The following is a 23,700-nucleotide window of genomic DNA, read 5'->3' as shown; positions in this document are numbered from 1 at the left end:
AATACACTAAATTATTTTTATAGTTTATAGTACTATTTTTAGTCTTGCAGTGTTTACATTTTTTTTTACGAAAACAAAACACGTTTTGTCTTATTTATTTTTGTATTTTTTTTAAATAACGGATTAAACGTTTGGATTTTTTTCTATATATATTAAATCCCATTAAAAAAAAAAAGAAGCTTTTATTTAAATAGTTATCTATTTTTATTATGACTTTTTAATTGTACTTAAAAAGAAAAACAAAATCCAACACGTGTTTTCCAGAGTTGCTAGTGAAACAATTTTTAATCTTTTAATGCTTTAAGAAAATTTGCAAAAAAAAAAAAAAAAAACTTATATATTTTTTTCCCAAAATGTATGACAGAAAACGTAAAAGTCCTTCTTTAAATCCAGGAGAAATATTATTTGCTCAATGTTCCACAGAAAAAAATCTTTTATATTCATTCTCGTCGGTAAGTTGATTTGTTTTTTTTTTATTCTTTAACTTGAAGCCTTTCTGTTTCTTATTTGATCAATCTGCACTGGTTGGTTGTCCAGACTGTAAAGGGTGTTTATTCCGAAAGGTATTTTCTTATTTTCAGCTTCCCGATGTTAAGAACGGACTTCGAAATAAACATCCTTTGTAGGTTGAACAATCAGTTCATAATTGACTTATTATTCTTCTACGTAATGTTCATCGGCACTGCGTTGAAATAATAACGTTATTTGGTTATCCTGACGCTCCGCACTTCTTTATTTACATTGGAAGTGACGTCACACAAATCTTATAATACGGATGGCTACAATTGTAAAAATAATTTTTCTTTTTCTTTCATTTTAAGCTTCTTTTTTCTCCCGTTTGTTTTTGTTTTCTACAATTAATAAACCAGTTTACAAGTAAAAAATAATTTGTTTTAGCGAATTTAATTATTTTTTTTTCTCTCCCATTTGTTATATTGGTATTTGAGCGGAGAATCTAACATTTCTTTTCGTTTTGAGAATTTGTTTTAGTTTTTAATTACTAACACAGCGGAGAATTTAACTTTTTTTTTCTTCCATTTCTTATTTTGAGCGGAGAATTTATTTTATTTTCATTTTGAGCTCTTTTTCCGATCCGGCGTTACCTTTTATAGGTACTGACTGTGCCACCTTACGACCCAAGCTATTTTTTAACGCTATTATTTAGAAACCTATTATTTAACATGGGGAAGGGAGGGTGTATTGTAACTATTCTGTACTTTCACCTAACAATTCAATTAAAAAAAAGGTAAATATGAAAAATTACTCCACCCTCAAATTCCTTTAAAATTACCATTCTTATAGGTTTTCGGGGTCGCTGAAAATGAAAATAACGTTTAAAATTACGGCAAACGAGTAGTTTCCAAGATTGAATTGACGGTAAATTGTTAGGTGAAAGTACAGAATATTGGGGTTTGTATTACTGCACACAGATTCGGAAAAAATTGTCAAAAGGCAAATAGAAATGTTATCAAAGACAAGATAAGCTACTTTTCTACCTAACTGGATAATTTTCTAGTGTTTTTATTTAATATAACATGTTTATTCAGCTCGAAAAACATAGTGTTTACCGATATATTGGAAAATTAAAAATGGCGCCCGACTCTCTCTTGACACGGTAAGTTTGGGAAAAGGAGTTGAAAATACTGTTAAAAACCCACCGATTATGTCAACCTATGTCACGATAACATATATTGAGTCAGTTTCTAACAGTATTTTGTCTAGTTTTATTTTTGGTGCTAGAATGATCCGCGCTATTTTTTAAATCGTATTTCCAAGTTTAATTGGTAAAATCCATTGAAAGCGGTCGGTGAGAAAATAAAGCTGGTTACGCATCATAAATGTTTCTTTTCTGTGTCTTATGTTATACATTAGTACATTAGGGGTCATTTCGAGTTAAAAGTTTATTTACTGCACTTATCTGGACTAGAGAAAATCATGATTTAAATGTGTATGTCTCGTCTAAATAACTAACGATGAATATCTAATATGGCCGACAAGACGGGTGATCAAAAAATCAGATCGAGCGTCGCGTACCGGAAAACGAAATGAGACCTCATTTGATCTCATTTCGGTTTCCGGTACGCTCGATCTGACTTTTTGATCACCCGTCTTGTCGGCCATATCAGAGAATTATCGTTAGTTATTTAGACGAGACATACACATTTAAATCATGATTTTCTCTAGTCCAGATGAGTGCAGTAAATAAACTTTTAACTCGAAATGACCCCTAATGTACTAATGTATAACATAAGACACAGAAAAGAAACATTTATAATGCGTACACAGCTTTATTTTCTTATAGAACCACCGACCGCTTTCAATGGATTTTACCCCCCTCCCCATGTTAAGAATCGCTTTTTAAATAACGTTATTATTTACGTCCGGATGACTGATCACTCTCTGCACTAGTACCAGTTTTTTAAACTCCTTTTCCCAAACTTACCGGGCGCAATTTTTACTTTTCTAATACATCGGTAAACACTGCATGTTTTTTGAGCTGAATAAACATGTTACATTTAATAAAAACACTACACGTGTTTTCGTCGGCCATGTTGAATGCCGGTTTATCTTACCAACTTAACACTACTTGTTTTTAGAAACGAAATCGCTTTTAAATGCGTTAAAACAAAACTTATCCATGGAGGTAGAAGAGTACATTTTTGGTAACATTTGTTTGTTATATATTTGAATTTTTGGTACTTATGCATTTTTTTTACCCTGATGAAATAACGTTATTTTGAAAGCCATTAACATGGGGAGGGGAGGATGTTTTATAACTATTCTGTGCTTCCACCTAACAATTTAATAGGTACTTGTACAGTTTAATCAAGACATTGAAAAAAATGAAAATATCGAAAAAAAGGTTATATTGTACGTATGTTTTGAACTGATCTCCGAAAAAAAAATTTCACTGAATTAGATCGATTTCTTTTTTTTTTTTTTTTTACAGCGGAAAAACACGTTTTTATGAGAGCACGTTGAAGGCAGACATCTTGGATTTTTTAAAATATTTGTTTGGAGTTTAGAACACGCCACGGGGAGATAACTCAATTTAAAACGCCGACACTCCCTCCCCATGTTTAATGTTAGCTTTTCTTCCTAAAAATCGAACCTTTTGCTCGGTATCATAAATTGTTTTTTTTTTTTTTTTTTTGCTGTAAAAAGAACACTACTTGAAATTAAGTGATTTTTTTTTTCTTTTCGGAGAACTTCATTCCATAACGGATACGTACAATATAACCTTTTTTTCGATATTTTCATTTTTTGGTACTTGTAGTTTATTCAAGTAGTTTATCCAAAAAATGAAAATATCGAAAAAGGGTTATATTGTACGTATCCGTTTTCGACTGAAGATCTCTGAAAAAAATTCACTTGATTTGATCGAGTATTTTAATTTTTACAGCGTTTTTTATGACAGCACGTTGGAATTTTTTGCACTCGCCACGGGGAGATAACTCCATTTAAAGCGAGACACTTCCTCCCCATCTTTAATACTAGCTTTTCTTCCTAAAAATCAAACCTTTTGCTCGGTATCATAATGTTTTTTCGCTGTAAAAAAATTAAAACAAAAAAACTACTTGATGAAATTAAGTGAATTTTTTTTTTTTTTTTTTTTTTCCGACTTTATTCCATAACGGACACATACAATATAACATTTTTTTTTCGTTTTCTTGGTTAAACTATACAAGTACCAAAAATATAAACAAAACAAAAACACTGATAATTTCATAAATATTGCCAAAACCAAAAGAGTAGCCGATTCAAAGTTATCAGCAAATTGTTTGGTCAGATTCACTTCCTGATATGATTCATCAGTAATATAACTTTCGGCGAGAGTTTCAATTTCTCAAAGTTTATTTATTTATTAAATTGTTAGGTGAAAGTACAGAATAATTAACAAAGAACTCATCTCTTCAGGTTCTGTAGATTATTTAGAAATCCATCCTTAGTTAGAGGCTCGATAATGGTTTAAAAGTAAAGATAAAACAAAATACCGTAAGAAACCCACCCAATAAATGCTACCATGACATTTATTGGGTGAATATCTACCAGATATTTTTTATTTTTAAGTCATTATCGAGACTCCAAAAATATAACCCTATCACGTCGGCTATTTTTTCTTGTTCTCACATAACGCTCGACACTTGTAATTTGTAAATCAACTTTACCAATTTCATAAAACTTGTCGAGAGCGCTCTGTTTTGGAATTGTTTTGAAAATGGAACAGAAATTTAAATTTCGTTCCGTATTGTCGAAAATTTAATTCCAACCATAGCTGGGCTGGATGGTCCGAGATGGAGCCGGTATAAAGGTTGCAAAATGATTGTTAATTTGCAACCCCAACTTGGGAGTCAGTTAACAGCTTGTAGAAGAAATACAATGCATTGACTCTCTGGTGAGATGTTGGACTAGCTCTGTAAAGAACCAACGACCCCCGCATTCCGCAGAAGCCCCCGTCCGCAGCATACTTCATACCATGCCCAGACTTGGGAAGGTGCATTTACGTCGGCAACAAAGTGCTCACTGAGGTACTGTTAGCAACCTACCGCGTCGCGCAACATCAATAGATGCAATATAAGCTCCACTAGCAAACAGGGAACACCACAGAACACGGATGACATCAGCACCCCTCAGAACTCTCGAATGAAGTAGCGTGCACCTCTGGCCCAAGGCATGTTCAATATATATATATATATATATATATATATATAAGTGAACGTGTGTGTGTGTACATTTCCCTATGCAATAACTCTGTCTATTTTAAGTCTACACACTCGAAATTTGATATACAGGGTACTAAGATTTGGGAAAATCTTTCTAATCCGTTTTCGGACAGAAATTTGGCTGTTAAGGGGTTAAAGTTCAGCGATTTGACCTTTGAGAACTCTACCTAACTCCTCCGACAATTTTGGGTATAAACACTTGAAATTTTAAATATCGGTTCCTTGGACATGGATCTAACTTAATAACTTGATTGGATCCCAAAACAATAAATGTTAAGGGGTCAAAGTTAAAAAAAAATTGACTGCTTTTTTTTTTTTTTTTTTTTTTTTTTTTTTTTTTTTGCTCAACATACACCTCCAAACACCCGGGCAACGCCAGGTGTAAATGCTAGTAATATATATATATATATATATATATATATATCTCCAAGGGCCAGCGCCTCCCACCACTCCTCCCAGTAACAATGTAAAATGGCAGTCAAAAATGTCTCGGGTAGAACCGACCTTCTCGGACCTCCACCCCTCCTTGGCATTGGTCCTTCCCTTATTTTTTCCAGTTTTAATCTTTTTTTTTTTTTATATATATAAATTGCGCATGCATCAACAAAATTAAAAACTCACCATTCATTCGAAATATAAACTTTTATAGGTTTTCGGATATGCTGACAAGGTTGGGGGGGTGTTTATTCTGAAAGCCGTTCTTAATATAGGGAGGTTGGGGGTGTTTATTCTGAAAGCCATTCTTTGTTGTCAGCTGTGAGAATTTTATTCCCTCACAACGTAGAACTTTGGCAGAGTGCAAAATTAAAAACACAAATTGAAAAGTGCACTTGATGGTTTACTTAAAGGTCGTTTTCTTTTCTTGTAAAATATGTTGCAAATCTTGCAGCCCTGCATAAGGTCACATCATGCCACCTTACATCTTCATAGTCGGCTTGAAAGTCAACACCAAAATGTACATAAATGTGCTGAAGAGTGTGGTGATCTGATGCAATCAGGTGGCTCCTGGCATACCCTGGGTGTGGCAACAGGACTCTGCGCCAACACACGTCCAAAGAGACCCAGGCTTGGCTTCAGAAAGTGCTACGACTTTGTACCCTTCTCTCACTGCCCCCTTCCCCCCCATACCTGAACCCACTTGACTACTTTGGTTATACATCAAGAACATCACCAACATGACCTCCCCAACACCAAAGCCAGCCTGATTGCCATCATCTGCCGAGTATTCGCCGAGCTCCCGCTGGCACTTTTTGAAAGGGTATGCTCCGAGTCCTCGACCGGTATCGAGGCGGTGATTGAGGCCAAAGATGGCTACATTAAATAGATGTCAGTTCTACTACATAATCAAGTTACCTGAATTAATTTTTTCAATGAGTTAAAATAAAACTAGTGTTTTCTTTAGGGCGAGATTTTTATCGTTCCACCCTGTACAAACTTATTGAAAGCACCTCATAACTAGGCCCAGTCGTACAATACGCTTAAGTATGATATTTAATTTGTGCAGATTATGCATTATTCTTATAATCAATCCTCTATTGTTTATTATATATTACGAGGAATAACTTGCCCGGTGAACTAATTCACAAAAAAAAATAATGGTAATGTTGTTCATCTAATTCCGTCTGTGTTTGTTTACAATATCACTTCAGCTGATATTTGGGCTTGACAATGAATACTCTGGAAAAGTCACTTCTGATTAATGTTTAGTTTTAAAATATGCAAACAAAGAAATGATTTGTGGCGATTTTAAATGGTACCTTTTCTTTTATCATAAATTGAACTCACAAGAAAAAATTAAAATAAAATGAGGTACACCCGGGGTTGAACAGAGGATTATTCTATCTGTAGTCAAATCCTCTACTACTAAGCTATATCTCCAGATAATAATAAATCCTTTTTGTTTTTTTTTTTAAAGAAGAAATGATTTGCTGAAATTTTATCTCCCCTTGGCCGGTGTAACGTAAAATATCCCCCTGTAAAATGATTCTTTTTTTTTTTTTATCTATAAGAGAGAAAAGCTATTTTTAAGATCGGATTTTTTTTCGATACATATCGGATGAATTTCTGTACAAAACATATCTAAGAACACTACCAGACATATAAATTAGCTTTGTATGAAATTCGCAAAAGATAGGCTCAGTCGTTTCGGAACCTATAACGAAGTAACTCTCTCACGCACACACACACACACACAAAATGACTTTTATATAATAGTAAATAGATATATACGTTGTTTAATTAAATAAATATGTTAATGAAATCATTGGCTGCTCAAACCTGAAACAAAACCTTGAATTTTTAGTTTTTCGGTCAAATGCTTAACCAATTCAAACTCTCAGGGTTAGGATAAGAAAAAGATAAAAAATTAATGTGCATATAGGTGTAATAAGGTGAAGACCCTGGAAAGAATTTTGTTTTGTTTTTTAAGAAAATACTACACACTATGCTCGTGAAGAGTGGAACCTAATCACCCCATATTTGTATTAAAAAATTTTTTATTTTTCAAGAAAACTTAAATTGTTTTAATTGCTGTGTTAAGAAGTAAACAGAAGATGTATGGGAAAGTTTGATTTAAAAATCGATTGTTTAAATTGGGAATGACCAAAATATGGAAGAAAAACAAAGTTTTTTTTTTTTTTTTAAACAAATTAAGATTTAGTAAAATCCATTATTCTTAAGCATTTTTTTTTTCCAGAAAGTTAAAAGCCTGAATTTTATATGAAAAACAGAATAATATAAAACTTTTTCTATTAATAGAATTTAACATTTAAAAAAAAAAAACACCATTCACCATCATTTTTGTCTCGATGGATAATATTTAAATATTTTTGAAACAATTAATTTTTTCTTTGTCTAAATAAGATTTAGGATGATTTGTTATAAGAATATGCAAAAATATAACATAAGTACCTGAATTTCAAATAATTCCATCTTCTATCTCACTCTATAGATTTTGCGTGACAAAATTAAAAAATCTAAAGATTGATAATAGTTTGGAAGAAACTATGGCAGCCTTTATAGGACTAAATGGACTTATTTAGTCCTGTAAATTTCCATGTATTTTTAACGTTTGTTTTGACGATTAAGTGAAGAATCAACTTTATAAGGGTTAATTCTATTTTCATGAGATATATATATATATATATATATATATATATATATATATATATAATTTGTTGCTTACATAATCCCCTGAAGTTAAGCAACAATGAGGCTCGCCAGTATCAGATGGGGGACCATTTTGGGAATGCTAGGCGCCTTATGTGTTGGAGACAACTCTAGCATCTATTATCACGCTTGGTCGTCTTGCTATCAGGACCCAAGTGTTTCTGTATGAGTGTGTGGTAGATGCAAGTCCCTCACACTTTAAACTAAATACAACGCAAATCGCAGCGAAAGGTAAAGAGGGAGATAACAACTGTTTGTAAATACGAACAAATGTTTGTAGGCCTTATGGTCTTCCATAGCTGAGGTAATATCACATAGCAACAAATTGCTGAAAGAAATTATCATATTTTTAGCAAAATGCGCAGTTATCTACCAATTTTTTTTTTTTTTTTTTTTTTGTATTGATTCTTCAAAGCATTTCCTATTTAATGGTATGTTAGCAATATTGGGCTCTAAGAAAATTAATTTACTGTTCAAAGATTTAAAAGTAGTGATTTTTGTAAAAATAATGTAAATATTGTTAATCTGAAAGATAATAATTAAACTATTCAACGAATATCACACTTCAAAACACAAAAGATGAAAAACGAAACACATTCAAAATTCGGGTTTTCAACCTTAAAATCTGATACGTGTGCAGTTGTTTTTTTTATCTACAATCTTCACACTCCCCACAATATAATATATGTTCAGTTTTGGCTGATTATTTTAAGCATATTTGTAATCACAAAGAAGGGGGTTTTGTAGGTAATATATATATATATATATATATATTTTTTTTTTTTTTTTACAGTGATCACCACATATCAAGGCCCGGAAGCCACTCAGGGATAAGAGTTATTGCAAGTACATTACGTTAGTGTGGAGATTTGATGAAGTGTTTACTAAAGGGGGTGGTTCATTAGGAATTTGTTAACGTTGGACTTGAAGACATCCAAGTTATAGTCCGGTGGGAAGCAGGCAGATGGAACAGTTTTCCACAGGCGTGCAGTTCTAAGAAAGAAGCTTTGTTCATGGAATCCACGTTTTGATTTAGGCACAGATATAGAGTGGGGGAAATTTTTCACAGTGGATTCAACTAGACGGGTGTTTTTTGTGAAAGATTGGCGAGGGGGGGACCAGAGATTGGAGTTCAGACGAGCACCTGCCATGGAACTAACGATAAAACAAGGATAGACTCGCAACGTCTCTTCTGTGGGAGAGAGGTTGCAGGGTAGAGAAAAGGGCATCCCCCCCACTAAGCCACAAAGTCTATTTTGTACTCTGTCAAGGCAGGATAGGCGGTTTTTAGCAGCTCCTGCCCAGATATGGCAACAGTATTCCATCCTTGGACGTGTATATATATATATATATATATATATATATATATATATATATATATATATATATATATATATCGATTATGAAAAAAAGTACACTGTTATAAAGTTCATTCTTCACTTAATAATCTGTAAAAATTTTGTATTGATTTGATAATTACTTGATTTTTTGGTAGATTTTTCAAGAGAGACTGAGTCACTCTTGAAAAATCTGAGACTCTGTCAAAAAAATACTTACACCCTCCTTCCGTTTTGGCCGTGCCTAATTTAAATAGAATATTATATTTGTATTTGAAAATAAAGAAAAAAAAGGTTTTAAAATTAGGGGAGATGGCAGATGTTGCTTTATTTGCTTAATATTTTATTTTCATAACTAGCATACCTGTCCCAGGACAGGTAAAATTAGTCAGAAGTTATTTTTTATTTTTTTACATAGGCACCACCACTTATCAAGGCATCACTTATGTCCTTATCATTATTAAAATCAAGATATAATGCTAGTAGACCTTATGTCTAGAATCCTTATTCCAATTTTTTTTATCAAAATCCATTATGATTTTGATTCTAGAAAATGTTTAAAATTCAAGGTTTTGACTTAAAGGGGTCTTGAAATTCAGAGAATCTTGCTTAATTGTTGTCTAATGCTTATGGACAAACTAAATGTAAATCTGAAAATTTTCAAATGGGGGATTGCCGCCATGTTATGCTCTCCTCTCCTTAAATCCGTTAACATATTCCAAAGAAACTGAGGTTTTAATATTTATTGATTGATGTCTAATGCCTATTTGCATAAAAACTAAATATCCCACATATTTACTGTTATAAGCGGAAATAAAGGGAAATAATCTCTGGTCCCCCCCCCCCGCCAATCTTTCACGAAAAACACCCGTCTAGCTGAATCCACTGTGAAAAATTTCCCCCACTCTATATCTGTGCCTAAATCAAAACACGGATTCCATGAACAAAGCTTCTTTCTTAGAACTACACGCCTGTGGAACTCTGTTCCGTCTGCCTGCTTCCCACCGGATTACAACTTGGATGTCTTCAAGTCCGTTAACAAATTCCTAATGAACCGCCCCCTTAAGTAAACACTTCATCAAATCTCCACACTAACGTAATGTACTTGCAATAACCCTTATCCCTGAGTGGCTTCCGGGCCTTGATAAGTGGTGATCACTGTGTAAAAAAAAAAAAAAAAAAAAAAAAAAAAAAAGTAAGGTTGTCTCCTTTAAAAGACAGTACAGACAAAAGCAAAATGGCGGACGCACATTAAAAACTATATCGTTCTTGTAAAGTTATCATTTTTTTTTCTGTCGTTAAGTTCCATGCTCATATGAAGTGTTCTTGCCAATTCTTATAACCAACAGCAAATGACACCATTCTCACGAACACAGCCTATAGTATAAACTATATAGCGCATATTACCACCTTTTATACCTTGCAGCTATGTGCTAAAAGTCATGATAGGTTAATTAGTTTGAGTGAATACTATACATACAAATATATGAATATATCTAATTTTATAAGAAATATCAATAAATTGTCAAATTTATTCAGTCATCTAATTAATGTTAAAAAATATTTAGTTAAATTTTCCTGCCCTGAAAAAATACTTAGCCGCACTGTAGAGTTTGACTCTATCCAAACCTCCTTCAAGTAAATTCCAGAATAACACAAACTTATTTATTTCTATTTTACTTTTATGATACCTGGATGGTGTTCTTGATTTGTTTGTTTTTTTGTTTATGCAATCACAATTTCTGTAGATTTTTAAAAGTCCTGTGTTAAATTCTATATGCTATAAAACTGAATTATGACCACCCGTTTCTGGATCAGCAAGTAAAACGCTTGCTTTCCTGGAAGTGAGCGGTCATATGTTAAATTCAACCAGTACAAATGAAATCTTGCCAGTACTATACTCAAAATTTAAAAAGAAATTATATTTATATATTCATGTGTTACAAAAGATCAGAACAACATTGTTACTGTCGGTTTCAAATCCAAACAAAGGGAACCAGAGACTGAAGAGAATTCAACATAGGCAACCAGACATTGATTCTTTTTATTTGGATTTGAAACCGACGGTGCTGATGTTTTTTGATCTTCTGTAATACAAATATATGAATAAATATTATGTTTTTATTTGTGAAATTTTCTTAATCATAAGTAGGGCTATGACAACAGCATATTTTTTTCCTTGTTTTGATTCACAGGTATATATCCATTGATATCTTATGTTTTTATGTACAGTGATGTGATAACCAGTTGATTGTGTGTGTCGGAGATATACTCAAGAGTAAAAACAATGAAAAGAATTTGCTGTTGTCATAGGCCTAATAATAACACATTTTCACTAACCATGCGTTTTTTCATATATATATATATATATATATATATTGTTACGATGTATCCCAATCCTACTGGGGACGGTAGAGATGGGTGACGTAACGAAATATATAAAAAAAATAAAGGTTCCCAGGTTCCTTGATAATGTGTTAAGGGAATGGGACAACCATCCTGAAGACAACAATAGAATGAAATGTACTGGACAACGAAATCACGTAAGAAATAACGAGGACAAATATCATCGAACAATTAACAAACTTATTTATATAAAAAAATAAAATAAAATTCAATTCAAGAAAAGAAAATTTAATATGCCTAACTAAATGAAATGAGTTAATGAATTCAAATCCTATCGAGAGAAAAATATATCAACAGTCAATGTTCACGTAAAACAAGAAATCGCCTGCTCAATTAGATACAGGATGAGAGAGAGAGAGAGAGATGTTGGAAAAATGAAAGTTTTGATTGAAAACTCACTTAGTGTCCTTGGAAATGCGACCTTTCTTTCGTCTCCTTTTTTTTTTATATAGATTTCTTTCATGTAACTTGTTTATGTTTGATTACACGCGCGTGCAGGTTAATTTTCATATTTTTGTCCTTCGGACGATTTGTTTTATCACGCGCGTGCGTGTTAATTACTCCAAGTATTTGTTTTCCGAAGCTCATCGAAGTCCTTGATTTACAGTAACAGTTTCACTGATCTATGATTCCTTCTTTCGCTGGGTTTATTCTTTTATTCGGTCAATATTCTAACTTTGACCGCTGATCATTTGACGTCGTTGATATTTACCTCCGCGACCCGCTACCACGTCGTCGCCTTTCGCTGGCTTCGCCAACCCGATCTTCGCTGACTTACGTCTTATCGCTTTGAAGCGCGAGGCTCCACTGCCTGTTGACAACTTTTTTCAGGCCCCTCTCTCTCTCTATACGATCTATCTCTCTCTTTCTCTACACAGTTTCTCTCTATATATACGGTTTATTTCTCTATCTTTCTTTTCTCTTTCCTTTTCCACTCTTTGCTCTTTGTTCACAGTATCTGTCTCTCCCTTCTCCTCCTGTTCGCAGGCCTCTTCCTCCCCTTTTTTCTTGTTTTGTTTACAAAATGTGACCGAGTAGACGTGAATTTGATCCTCTTGGCGCCAAAAATGGTCCAGTGAATAAAATATACTGAAAATATATCTCCTCTCGGCTAAAAATCAATATAATAATTTATTATACATTTTAATAAATGTGTCACAATATGTGTGTGTGTGTATATATATATATATATATATATATATATATACACACACACACTAGCAGGAGTGCTCAACAATCCCCAGTCATAAAATGTTTAAATATATTTTAATATGCACAGATTTCGTATTTATTATTATAGTCAATTATTTCATATATTGTACCTAATATATAGTCATGATTTAAAAAAAAAAAAAAAGAAAAAAAAAAAAGTGATTTAAGTGTCATCAGCTAGAATCGAAACCAAAACCTAAAACATATTTTCATGATTGCAACTATGTCTACAAAATAAGCAAAGACTGAAGTTTATTTGTACTCAATATGGTTGGACTGTGGAAAGGAGTTTGAATTATTAAATACAAGCTGGTTTCCATGACAGCAACGTTTTTGATAGAATAGATGCAAGCAAGGGCACTCAGACAGTCCAGAGTTTTATATATATATATATATATATATATATATATATATATATATATATTAGTTTTCAAAATGTAATTATCTACTGACATGTGTTTCATCATCTACAACTCATCAGAGTAGTTGAATCTAGCGAGGTTCGAAATCAGGACTTTATGGTAAAAAGCGCAAACCTCTACCACCAGGCTATCTTGCGCGACTGTTGAATATATCATGATTTACGTAGATGTTATTTTATTTGTTTTTGTTTTGCAATACGTTTTAGTGTATATTTAGGCAGCAAATTTTCATTTAAACATATTGTTGAAGAACACAGTTTCTGTTTAATGACTTTCTTTTTGATTTTTTTCCAATTTATGTATTAATCCTTTTGTAATATTATTGAATGTTTGTATGTAGGATCTATGCTATGTGTTGCTGCATTGTTTCCGCTAGCACTTTCTACTGAAACCTGTCATCTTCAGGCAGTTGTTTGTCTGCTAGGTTTAAAAACGTGTGACTATTTATAGAAAAGTATGTTTGGGCAGAAGTGGTCATGTGTTTAAGGCGTATCTAACTGGATGTATGTATAATATTTACATAAGTAATAAAATTACATTATGATAAAATTTACAATTTACATTCCCCCCCTACTTATCGTTAATTACATACCTAGACACTTTAAAATATTATGAATGGATTCGTAGACATTTATTGTCAGACGTTTTGTTTTTATATACAAAGCCTCTAGAATTTTCAGTCGTTTTATGTTCCTTCACCCTCAACTAAGCACTTTTCTACAAGGAGGGGGTTGCTTTTTTCGACAATATTTTTGAAAGTCCTCCCTTTTCGATGTACTAGCCTTAATTTAAACCTTCGCGACTTCCAGTTTGGTGATGGACGCAACAGCAAAGACGTCTAATTTTTTTTTTTTTTTTTTTTTTCACATTTCTTTCTTCCTTCGTGGTATGGGTTCGAGCCTGCCTGCTACCACTTTTCTTTTTTCTTTGCTCAACACACGCACCTAAACACCCAGGAAACGCCATGTATCCAGGCTAGTTTACTATAAAGGAGAAAAAACTTCCAACCTCGTCAACAATGTAATCTATCAATTTATTAGCCCTTTTGGAGAATGTCTTTCCAACAATTCCAGTAAAAATAGTTACATTCTTGTTTGGCTTCTAAATTTGTAACAATTTCAAATAGTCTGTATATTTCTCTCTTATAAAGTACTTAATTTCCTTCAATTCTAGTGTTAATTGCCAGTGGCCTTCAGATAAAAGATGTTAACCTACAATTCTATGGGTGGCTTTGTGACTGGGTTCGAATATCCTGACAAGCAGTAATTATTATTTTCCATGCTAATGATTGTGGAAGCATAAAACACTATTGTCTGTAGGTGTAAAAATTGTTAATATTTTCTTCCCAGAAACGACCATGCTTTCCAACGGCGCCACATTTAACAAATGATGTGAACTTTTCTTCCAACAAAAGAGTAGAAGCCATGGACACCAGTACGACTGGATGCTTACCTTATGAAAATATTAACTACAAACCACGAATGTGTCGCATGTGTGCTGCTGGGGATTCTGTAAGTATTTAACCCCCCTCTCTATCTCTCTCTGTTTACAAATTCAGCCATCTATTTTATTTTAGAAATAAAATATCGTACAAGTTGATAAAAAAAAAAAAAATTTCAGTTGTCTAGTGTCTATTTTTTTTATATTGGGATTTACCTTTTTTTTTTATATATAAGACAATTTGAAGTCTGCGTCAACTTCTCGTTTCTCTCTTCTACATGTCGACTAAATTGAAAATGTTTTAACTTTAATTACTTATCACCAAATATTTATCTAAAAATTTAACATGAAAGGAAACTTTTTTTTAAATTTTTTTTACTTATTTTTTACTTCTTTAAAATTTTTTTTACTTATTATTTTGCAGTTTACTCATCTGTGCATATTCGGCTTAAAATGTTTTCCATTTAATCAGATGCATTTATCAAATATATAATTTTGATCCGCCCCAAATGCATAAAAAGCCAGATCTTTCGTTCAAAAAAAAGTTTGAGTCAAAATTCACAACATTGTACAAGTCTCAACTCCTGCACACACGGCCATAAGCATGTGCACTCTGACACTAACACACACACAATGCATTAACTCTTTCAAACTGTTGTCTGCTCACTGAAAACAAATGTACAAACTTATTCATATAAATACTAACATTTCTCACTAAACTTTCTTTCTATTATGAAAACAAATGAACATTGACTCTTATTAATAACTTTTAATCAAATGTAATTTGTGTAATTGAGTGGGATGTTTTGCCTACGATTTTTAAGACCCATGGATAATTTATGGCCTTAAATATGTCTTCCTAAAAATATGCTCTTCCTCAACAATGGAAACCCTAAAAATCCTCCAAACTTATATGCTCTACCAGCAACTGAGGTGTGTTTTTAAGTTTAACTTTTTTTGGTTTTTATTTAGAATTTGGCTTAATTATAAAAAAAAACAATACGGACATATTTTTGATGTACATACCTGTCATGGAACAAAGATATTGTATTAAAAAAATCATGCAGATTGATCAAGTAATTTTGTGGGTTTTTTTTTTTTAATTAAGAAAGGAAAGAAAGAAACTGTGAGCTGGGAACCACCATATTGTTTTAGAATGTGTTAAAATTCAAGGGCAACGATTCAACTACTGAGATTTTGTTTATATTCAAAATTATTAAAACTTTAATCGCTAAAAATCTCCAATTTATTTTATTGCGGACTATTATACTCTTTTTTTTTTTTTTTAAATTTTAGTTGTTTCACAACGTTTCAGCCAACCGTTCCTCTGGCCTTCATCAGGTGGTAACCACGACGAGATAGGAACTCCGAATCTCCTAACTGCATTCTCAGCAATTACTGCCATCCATAGTTGTCGTCTCACCACATTTTGACCAAGTAAGTCTCTGGCTGGCTTTGGGTAAAATTGAAACAGCTATCTTCAGACAATGCTCACCTCGAACCATAGAGATTCAACATCTCTATCCACTGCACCATGGGCCCCGAAGGCTTACTTGGCCAAAACATAATGAGATGACAACTATGGAAAGGCAGTAATTGCTGAGAATGCAGTTAGGAGATTCGAAGTTCCTATCCCGTCGTGGTTATCACGTGACAAAGGCCAGAGGAATAGTTGGCCGAAACATTGTGAAACAACAACTAAAAAGAAAATAAATGAGGATAATAGTTCGCAATAAAATAAATGAATTCCAATTAAAATAATATATATAAAAAATCTCTAGTTTGAAAATTGATTTCAGTGAAGTTTGAAAGTTGTGTTCTGTCTCGCCTACAATCTTTTGAGTCAGCTTCAATAATCTTGATAATACACACGTCCGTTCGCATAACATGCTGTCTTTCAACTCACTGGTCGTTCCTTTTACTGCTTATTTTATGCATCTTGCATAATCTAATTTACATAGTTTGTGTTACTCACGTGATCGTCAAATACAAAAGCGACGTCGCCATTTTAACATTTCCTTCCTCGAATGAACACGACACCCACGCTTGTCAGGTAAGCTACAATTTTCCCTACAAAATCGTTAATTTTGATTTTTCTTGGTTGAAAGTAGTTCCTACTTGATCAATTTATGTAATTTTTGGAATATGATATCTTCATTCCGTGAAGGGCACATACATCGTAAATATTTTTCTGAATTTTTTTTTTTTGTATTATTAAATTGAATTCTAAATAAAAACATTTTATGATCAAATTGGACCATATGGTAAATAGAGGTATTTTAATAATAAAAAAAAAAAACTGGAAGAATTTTTTTTTTTCTTTTTTTATTTATCCTGAAGTCAATGTCCAATATTTATATTGTTATTTATCAATACTATGACAAAGAGCATGTTCTAATCTTCATTAGTCATTTTCATCTCAAATGGACAAGCTTAAGAATATTAATTTTTGCTTTGCCATTAAAATATACTTTGTCAATTCCTGGGGAGTCTCTTCTGTTGAAATTGAGAAATTCTATAGCCTAAACAAACCAAATCAATTGAATGGATCTTGGGACTTTAGCAGTAGGACAGAACATTTTTGAAGAAATTACTATTATATATGCCTATATATAAAGTGGTTTCACTGTTTTTTTTTTTTTTTTTTTTTTTTTTTTTTTTTTAATTTATTTTATTTATTTTTCAGGGTCACATCAATCATATTTTGAACTGAGAGTTTAAGATGCCTTTCATTTGATTGTTAATCTTAAAAACTACCCGGTGGATTCATTTGAAAAGCCAATCTCATCTGCCAAACAGATTCTATGAATTTGGGAAAAACCTTTCTCTTCTTTTCTACTGAAAAAGAAATCTGCTTGCATCAAAGAAGAAAGAACTTTTTTTCTACAAATATTCTGCTCTTCCCTCCTAAAAAAAGTCTGCTGTATTTGAATTACATTATGTTTCAGTCGATGCTCAGGTGTATTTTTTTTTTTTTTTTTCAGTTCGTCCAGAATTCCCTCATATTAAAAAAAAAAAAAAATATATATATATATATATATATATATATTCCAAAACTTGTGTAAATTAATGAAGTTTTTTGTTTTTTTTAAATCAAATTTGATGATTAATCGAGGAGAGACTGTATTCAAAATGGCAGGCAAGACAAACTCAAGACTCAATAATTCATATTTGCTAGATTTATGTTGTAAATGTCTATGAATTTGCATTAATCTTAATTATTTGAAAATGATTTGTCTTTATAAAAATAAAATTATTTGATCAATTTACATGAATTTTGGAATATATTTTCATTTCAACATGGATATATAAATCATACAGAATTTTTTTTTTTTTTTTTTAAATAGAGGGAGAATTCTGAAATGTTATAAATAAAACCAAGATGAGAATAGTGGCCTGATGAATACAAATTATCCAACCTCATCTCTAAAATACTAAAAATAAACTTCAATTTATCAAATGCAAATGTAATGAATTGTTTTTGTTAAAGTTTAAATCATGTACAAAATGGTTTGTTTCAAATCCATAACATGTAATAAGAGACTGATAAAATATTTCAAATATTAAATTCATCTTTTGCCATTTTTTTTTTCTTTTTACATTTTTAAAGAAAAAGCTATTCTTGTAAATTCTCATTTCACATTTAATTTTGTAAATAATCTTTTTTTGTATGTTTTTTTTTTATACTGAAAAATAAAATCCAATTGATTACCTTTCTTTGGCTTTTACTTTTATTTTCTTAAATAAATAAACAAAAAAAAAATCAAAGAAAATGCTTTTATTAATCAATCATTAAAGAATGCAACAAATTTCTTAGCCAAATTTTATTTACATACAACTTTTGATTGCATTCCAATCAGTTGGAAGAAAAAAATACCTGCAGTTAACAGGAAAGGATTTAAAAAAAAAAAATGATTAAACAGCTAAAATCTCCTTACATACAGTTTTAATGAATTTTTTTTCTAGAAAAATAGATACTATCTTTTTTAAGATCCTTAAAGTCAACATTTGTATTCCACATTGGAGGACACATTTGGTGTGGCCACATTTCAAGAGACAAGAAGCTATAAAAAGCTCTCATTTGCATGCTGTGAATCTTATGCCAGGATAGAGAAGCATTCCAAAATGGAACTGCTGTTATGAGAAAAAAAATAAAATGTTAAAGCCAATTAAATTGGACCATCTACATTTATAAATAAAGCTAAGACAAGTTTCATTTTCTCTACATGAAAAGCAAAAATACATTTGGAAATTACCATTAAATAATTTCCTTGCATAGAAATTTAAAAAAAAAAAAAAAAAAAAAATGCAATTTTAGAGAAATTATGCTCACCGGATTTTTATAAATGTCAATATCTTCAAATTGCAAATTTTTATCTTGTATTCAAACTTCAGTTCTTTTTCAATCAGAAAATTAATTCACAGTAATACTTTTTTTCTTAATTATATATATATAGTGATCGGAAAGGAACTTCATTTACTCAGTTTATTACTAAAATATAATTCTTACAAAAAAATGAAGTGGGGGGGGGGCATTTAATTTTTTTTCCTTTAGTCCTCATGAGTGATATATTTTTGACAATTGGAAAAAATGTTTTCTGGGCCAGTTGTTTTGAATATGTGATATGAGAGTATAAATCCCCTCATAATATTTATCACCATTCATCTATTAAACCTAATCTTCAAGTGTTTCTTTTTAACCTTTATGCATTGATTCATTAGTAAATGAAAGAAAAAAAAATTCCTTGTGAAATCAGTTGATGTGGTTCCCAGATGTCTTGAAAAGCTAGTGTTAATTGCTATACACTGTCTTGTAAGAATTATATTTCACTGATCAATTATAAGCTCTTAAAAATAGCAAGTTACATTCCAATCATCCTCTGTGTGTGTGTGTGTATATATATATATGTATGTCATTCACATACAGTACTGTTTCGTTGTATCACAACTCATCAGTGTGGCTAGACATACACCTTTCTCCAGCCGTGGATCGAACCTACAATCGGCAGCTCACTCCATCGGGCCATATATATATATACTGCATAATCACATCAATATGACGAGAACCGGTGTATCAAAGTTAAGCAACGTTGAGCCTGGCTAGTACCAGATGGGTGACTACTTGAGAATTCTAGGCGCTGTAGTTTCCAGTCCTCCTGAACCTCCACTTGCCACAAGAAATATACGCACAGGCCCTCTTACAATGGCTATCCCTAGTGTGCTGAGACTGAAGGAAGCTACCATATATATATATATATATATATATATATATACACACACAGATAAATTTGTGTTTCATATTCGATTGCATCTTAATAAAAATGTCTTATTACATAATACATAATTAGGAACTAAATGAAGTGAAGTTGAATGATCCAGAGACAGAATTTCTAAACAAAGGATGGGAGGGAGGAGGAGGGACTATATTTTTTTTAGCAACAAATTATGATCTGTAAGGAATGTCAATATTCAAAAGAAACAAATCTAAGAATTTGCTGATAACAAAATGTCAACATTGAAACGGGTTTGTACAGCCAGGAAAATTTTTAAACAAGAATTTGAAATCAAATTTACATAAAGTGCAATAATATGACAATCCCACCTTGGAGGTTTTGGATTTTACACATGAACAAATTTGGCAACAACTTATGAAAGACAAAATAAAGAGAGAAATGAACAATTCCTGGGCCAGTGAGGGAGGGGGTGGGGTCTTTATCTTTAGCAACAATAAAAAGGTGGACAGACCACCCTCTGCAACCATATAAATTATCAGAATTTTTATTTAATCCCCCCCCCCAAAGAAACATAATTAGAAATGGGAGCGAAGAAAAGTTTTATTAGTTCTAAATATTAATAAACCTTACTCCCACTCTTGCATATAAAATCAGATTAATTAAAAAATAAAAAAAAAAGTAAATGTTCGATGGATTGATTTTTTTTTTTTTTTTTTTAACTAAATAAAATAGCTACTTCCTTCAGCAGTAGTTGTCCCTTTTCACCTGCCATTTGGCCATAATATAAGGCCGCTTGTTTCAAACCCATGTTGATGAGGAGACGAGAAAATTCCAAAAAAATGGCCTCAATAAGTGGAGCTGCAAGTTTTAGTTAAGGAAGATGAATATTTATGAAAGCCTGAAAAATAAGGGTCTTTTTTTTTTTTCCTATGGACTTTTTACACGGAGATTCAATAATTTTTCCTTTTGTAAAGGTTTTTAAAAAAAAATGCATGATACATGTATGAGGCAAGCGATCGGAGAATTTCACATTTGACCCCACTCTAACCCCAACAAAATATCTCTCCATCATGAAGTGAACAAATTGTAACATTAACCCGTTTAGTGCAACTATTTCAAAATTGCAATAAGTCTAACACCTAGGTATTAGAGTAGACAATGCTACATGCAAAACTGGTTTTATCTCCATATATAATATTTTGATTGCAGAAATTCCTCTCAATACCAAAGTACTGTAGGTTTGCAACAACAGATGCCACATACAAATTTATTATGTCTAGACTATCTTATGTAATTTTAGACACTATTAGTCGTTATAATAAAATCCTACATTTCATCCTAAGAGCAACATCATCACAATCATCTTTAGAGGAAGTAGTTCTTATTTTTTCCCTCTAAATATCAAATCCTCCTACCACCCGTAGTCAATACCAGGAGGAAATATACACATTATACATATAACTGGATCATAAACTCATAGACATAACATAATCTTTCCCTTTTCCGATTCAAATAATAGTCTCCCAGATTAATTCTGATTCGCTGAGCTCTGACCATTCCTATATTCCGGATTAACTGTATTTGCTGTACTATATATGAAATAAATCTTGTAAAAGCTGAAACTAATTTTGAAGAAGAAAAAATTTATTTATTTATATATATATATATATATACATATATATATACACACACAACTTAGAAAAGCATTTCATCGAAGGCATGAAAATTGTTAAACAAAATGTTTTTACTATAGGTTTTAAAAATAAAGTTACAAGATTCAATTTGAAATTTATTTATTTTCAAAGTGCACTTTTATAAATTTTACAAAGTAAGGTATAAAAATTTCATTTAAATTGAATCAAAAACTCACCTTGGATTTATTTTATGTAATGTACATTCTGTTGCACTTTAAAAAAAAATTATTGAAAATTTTATATCTATGTCATTAATTGTTAGATGAAAGATAATGTTTTTAAATTGCAACAAAATGTACATTACATAAAACAAATCCAAGGTAATTTTTATACCTTACTTTGTAAAATTTATAAAAGCGCACTTTGAAGATAAATAAATTTCAAATTGAATCTTGTACCTTTATTTTTAAAGCCTACATTAAAAACATTTTGTTTAACAATTTTCATGCCTTGGATGAAATGCTTTTCTAACTTGTATCTGATCTTTTTAAGATTATATTTTAAAACTCTCCTTCTCTCTATTTCAGTTTGTATTTCTCCTCACACCACAACTCATTTTTGCAACCCCCTCTGTGTATCATTACAGGTCTGAATATTCTCTCTGTTTCAGTTTGTATTTTTCCAACCCCCTCTTTGTATTATTACAGGTCTGAATATTCTGTTTCAGTTTATATTTCTCCCTACACCACAACTCATTTTTTGCAACCCCTCTTTGTAATACAGGTCTAAATAATGAGAAAATCTGAATTTTTTTAACAAAAACTTTAAAATAACTTTTGTAGATTAAATTTTTTTTAAACTTCTTTCAGAATAGAAAATCTTTAAAATTTAATGAGGAACATATTCCATATAGGTTTCATTAACAAATATTCAGTACATAACAAGAAAAATAGAGATAAAAATTTCAAAAGAACTGTATAACTGGTTACGGTCAGTAGTAGTCCTCGCTAGCAAAAGTCTTTGTTATTGTTATTCTATTATTATTTAAAACATTTTGTGTCCTGCTCTTTCGGGCGAGGACTAATATATGCAAATTAGATCTTACTTAAAGAACAAATATGCGAAAGTTTTATAAAAATAAATGTATGCAAGATAAGTTTTATTCAGAGAAAACAAAAAATAGACTTATCTGTTTACTCTCCTGAATTTGTAAATAAAGCATTTGTGTGCCTGTAGATTAATTCTTAGTTTAGTTACAAAAATAGAGAACAAGACAACATTTTTTTTGTGTATATTAAAAATTAAGAAAATTCTTTTCCTTCATTTTTTATTATCAGTTGTTAAAATTAAACCTCTTTGTTACTCCTAAAAATAAATTTGCATCCTTCATTCTTGAAGTGAGCTGGATATATCGGTACGTTCACTTTTATTATTGGTACAAAAATAATGTCGTTTTTTTGACGTTCAGTTGAATGTCAAAAAACATTATTTTTGCACCAACCTAATTTATCAATTCTTATTTATTAAGATTTAACCTTCCCTTCTTTGCTTATAAAATTTAAAATCGTATATGTGATTATCTTTTCCTTCCTTTTTTTATTATTATCAGTTATTATTAAGATCAAGCCTCTCTTTCTTTAATCATGAAATTAAATTTGCATATTTGATCATTGAAGCAAGCTGAATACATGTACACTCACTTTTATTGTATAGATTATACCTCTTTGGATGTCTCTTATTTTAATCAATAATATCAATTTTAGAAAGACAAATTTTACGGAACAAATTCTAAAAATATTTCATACTAGCAGGGGGTTGCCCAGTCTTACCCAGTTGGAAAATTCACTTAAATATATTTTAATTCATGCAGATTTTGTATTTATTATTACAGAGACAATTGTCTATTATATCTAGTTCTGATTTTAAAAGTTTAAAAAGTGACTTGGGTGCCATAAACTAAAATCGAAACCAAAACATTTAGCACTCCAGCTACGTTCCCTACCGTTTGAGCTATCAATAGATAGATAAGAAAATTGTTTAATTAAACCACTTTAAGCTATGGATGAATTTGCGCGTACGCAGAAGTAATATAAATATGTCTGCAAGTTCAAATGAACATTTTG

The 23,700-nt window shown here is 31.4% G+C and overlaps 1 protein-coding gene and 1 long non-coding RNA gene across 11 annotated transcripts in view; one reads left to right on the top strand and one right to left on the bottom strand.

Annotated features, from left to right (window-relative positions):
• The first annotated feature begins 201 nt into the window (after positions 1-201).
• Positions 202-17,661, top strand: LOC145283735 (uncharacterized). 2 transcript variants are annotated; one of them, XR_013868727.1, is made up of 4 exons: positions 202-452; positions 14,619-14,780; positions 16,671-16,762; positions 17,396-17,532. It is a non-coding gene; the product is annotated as an uncharacterized LOC145283735 (long non-coding RNA). The 2 variants fall into 2 exon arrangements; XR_013868726.1 differs by lacking the exon at positions 16,671-16,762 and having other exon boundaries at positions 17,396-17,661.
• A 2,864-nt stretch (positions 17,662-20,525) lies between these two features.
• LOC145283733 (WD repeat-containing protein 11-like) overlaps positions 20,526-23,700 on the bottom strand; it is a 147,917-nt gene continuing 144,742 nt past the window's right edge. For all 9 annotated transcript variants that reach the window (XM_080132790.1, XM_080132791.1, XM_080132788.1 and 6 more), the window contains one exon: positions 20,526-20,801. In XM_080132790.1, the coding sequence (XP_079988916.1) occupies positions 20,659-20,801 (143 nt within the window). In that variant the 3' untranslated portion in view covers positions 20,526-20,658. The remainder of the gene's footprint in view (positions 20,802-23,700) is intronic.

The sequence above is a fragment of the Euprymna scolopes genome, chromosome 8, assembly GCF_053919585.1.
Source record: "Euprymna scolopes isolate OS-2025 chromosome 8, ASM5391958v1, whole genome shotgun sequence".
Classification (NCBI taxonomy): Eukaryota; Metazoa; Mollusca; class Cephalopoda; order Sepiida; family Sepiolidae; genus Euprymna; species Euprymna scolopes.
The sequence above is the reverse complement of the archived record's forward strand: the minus strand, read 5'-3'. Positions and strand labels throughout refer to the sequence as shown.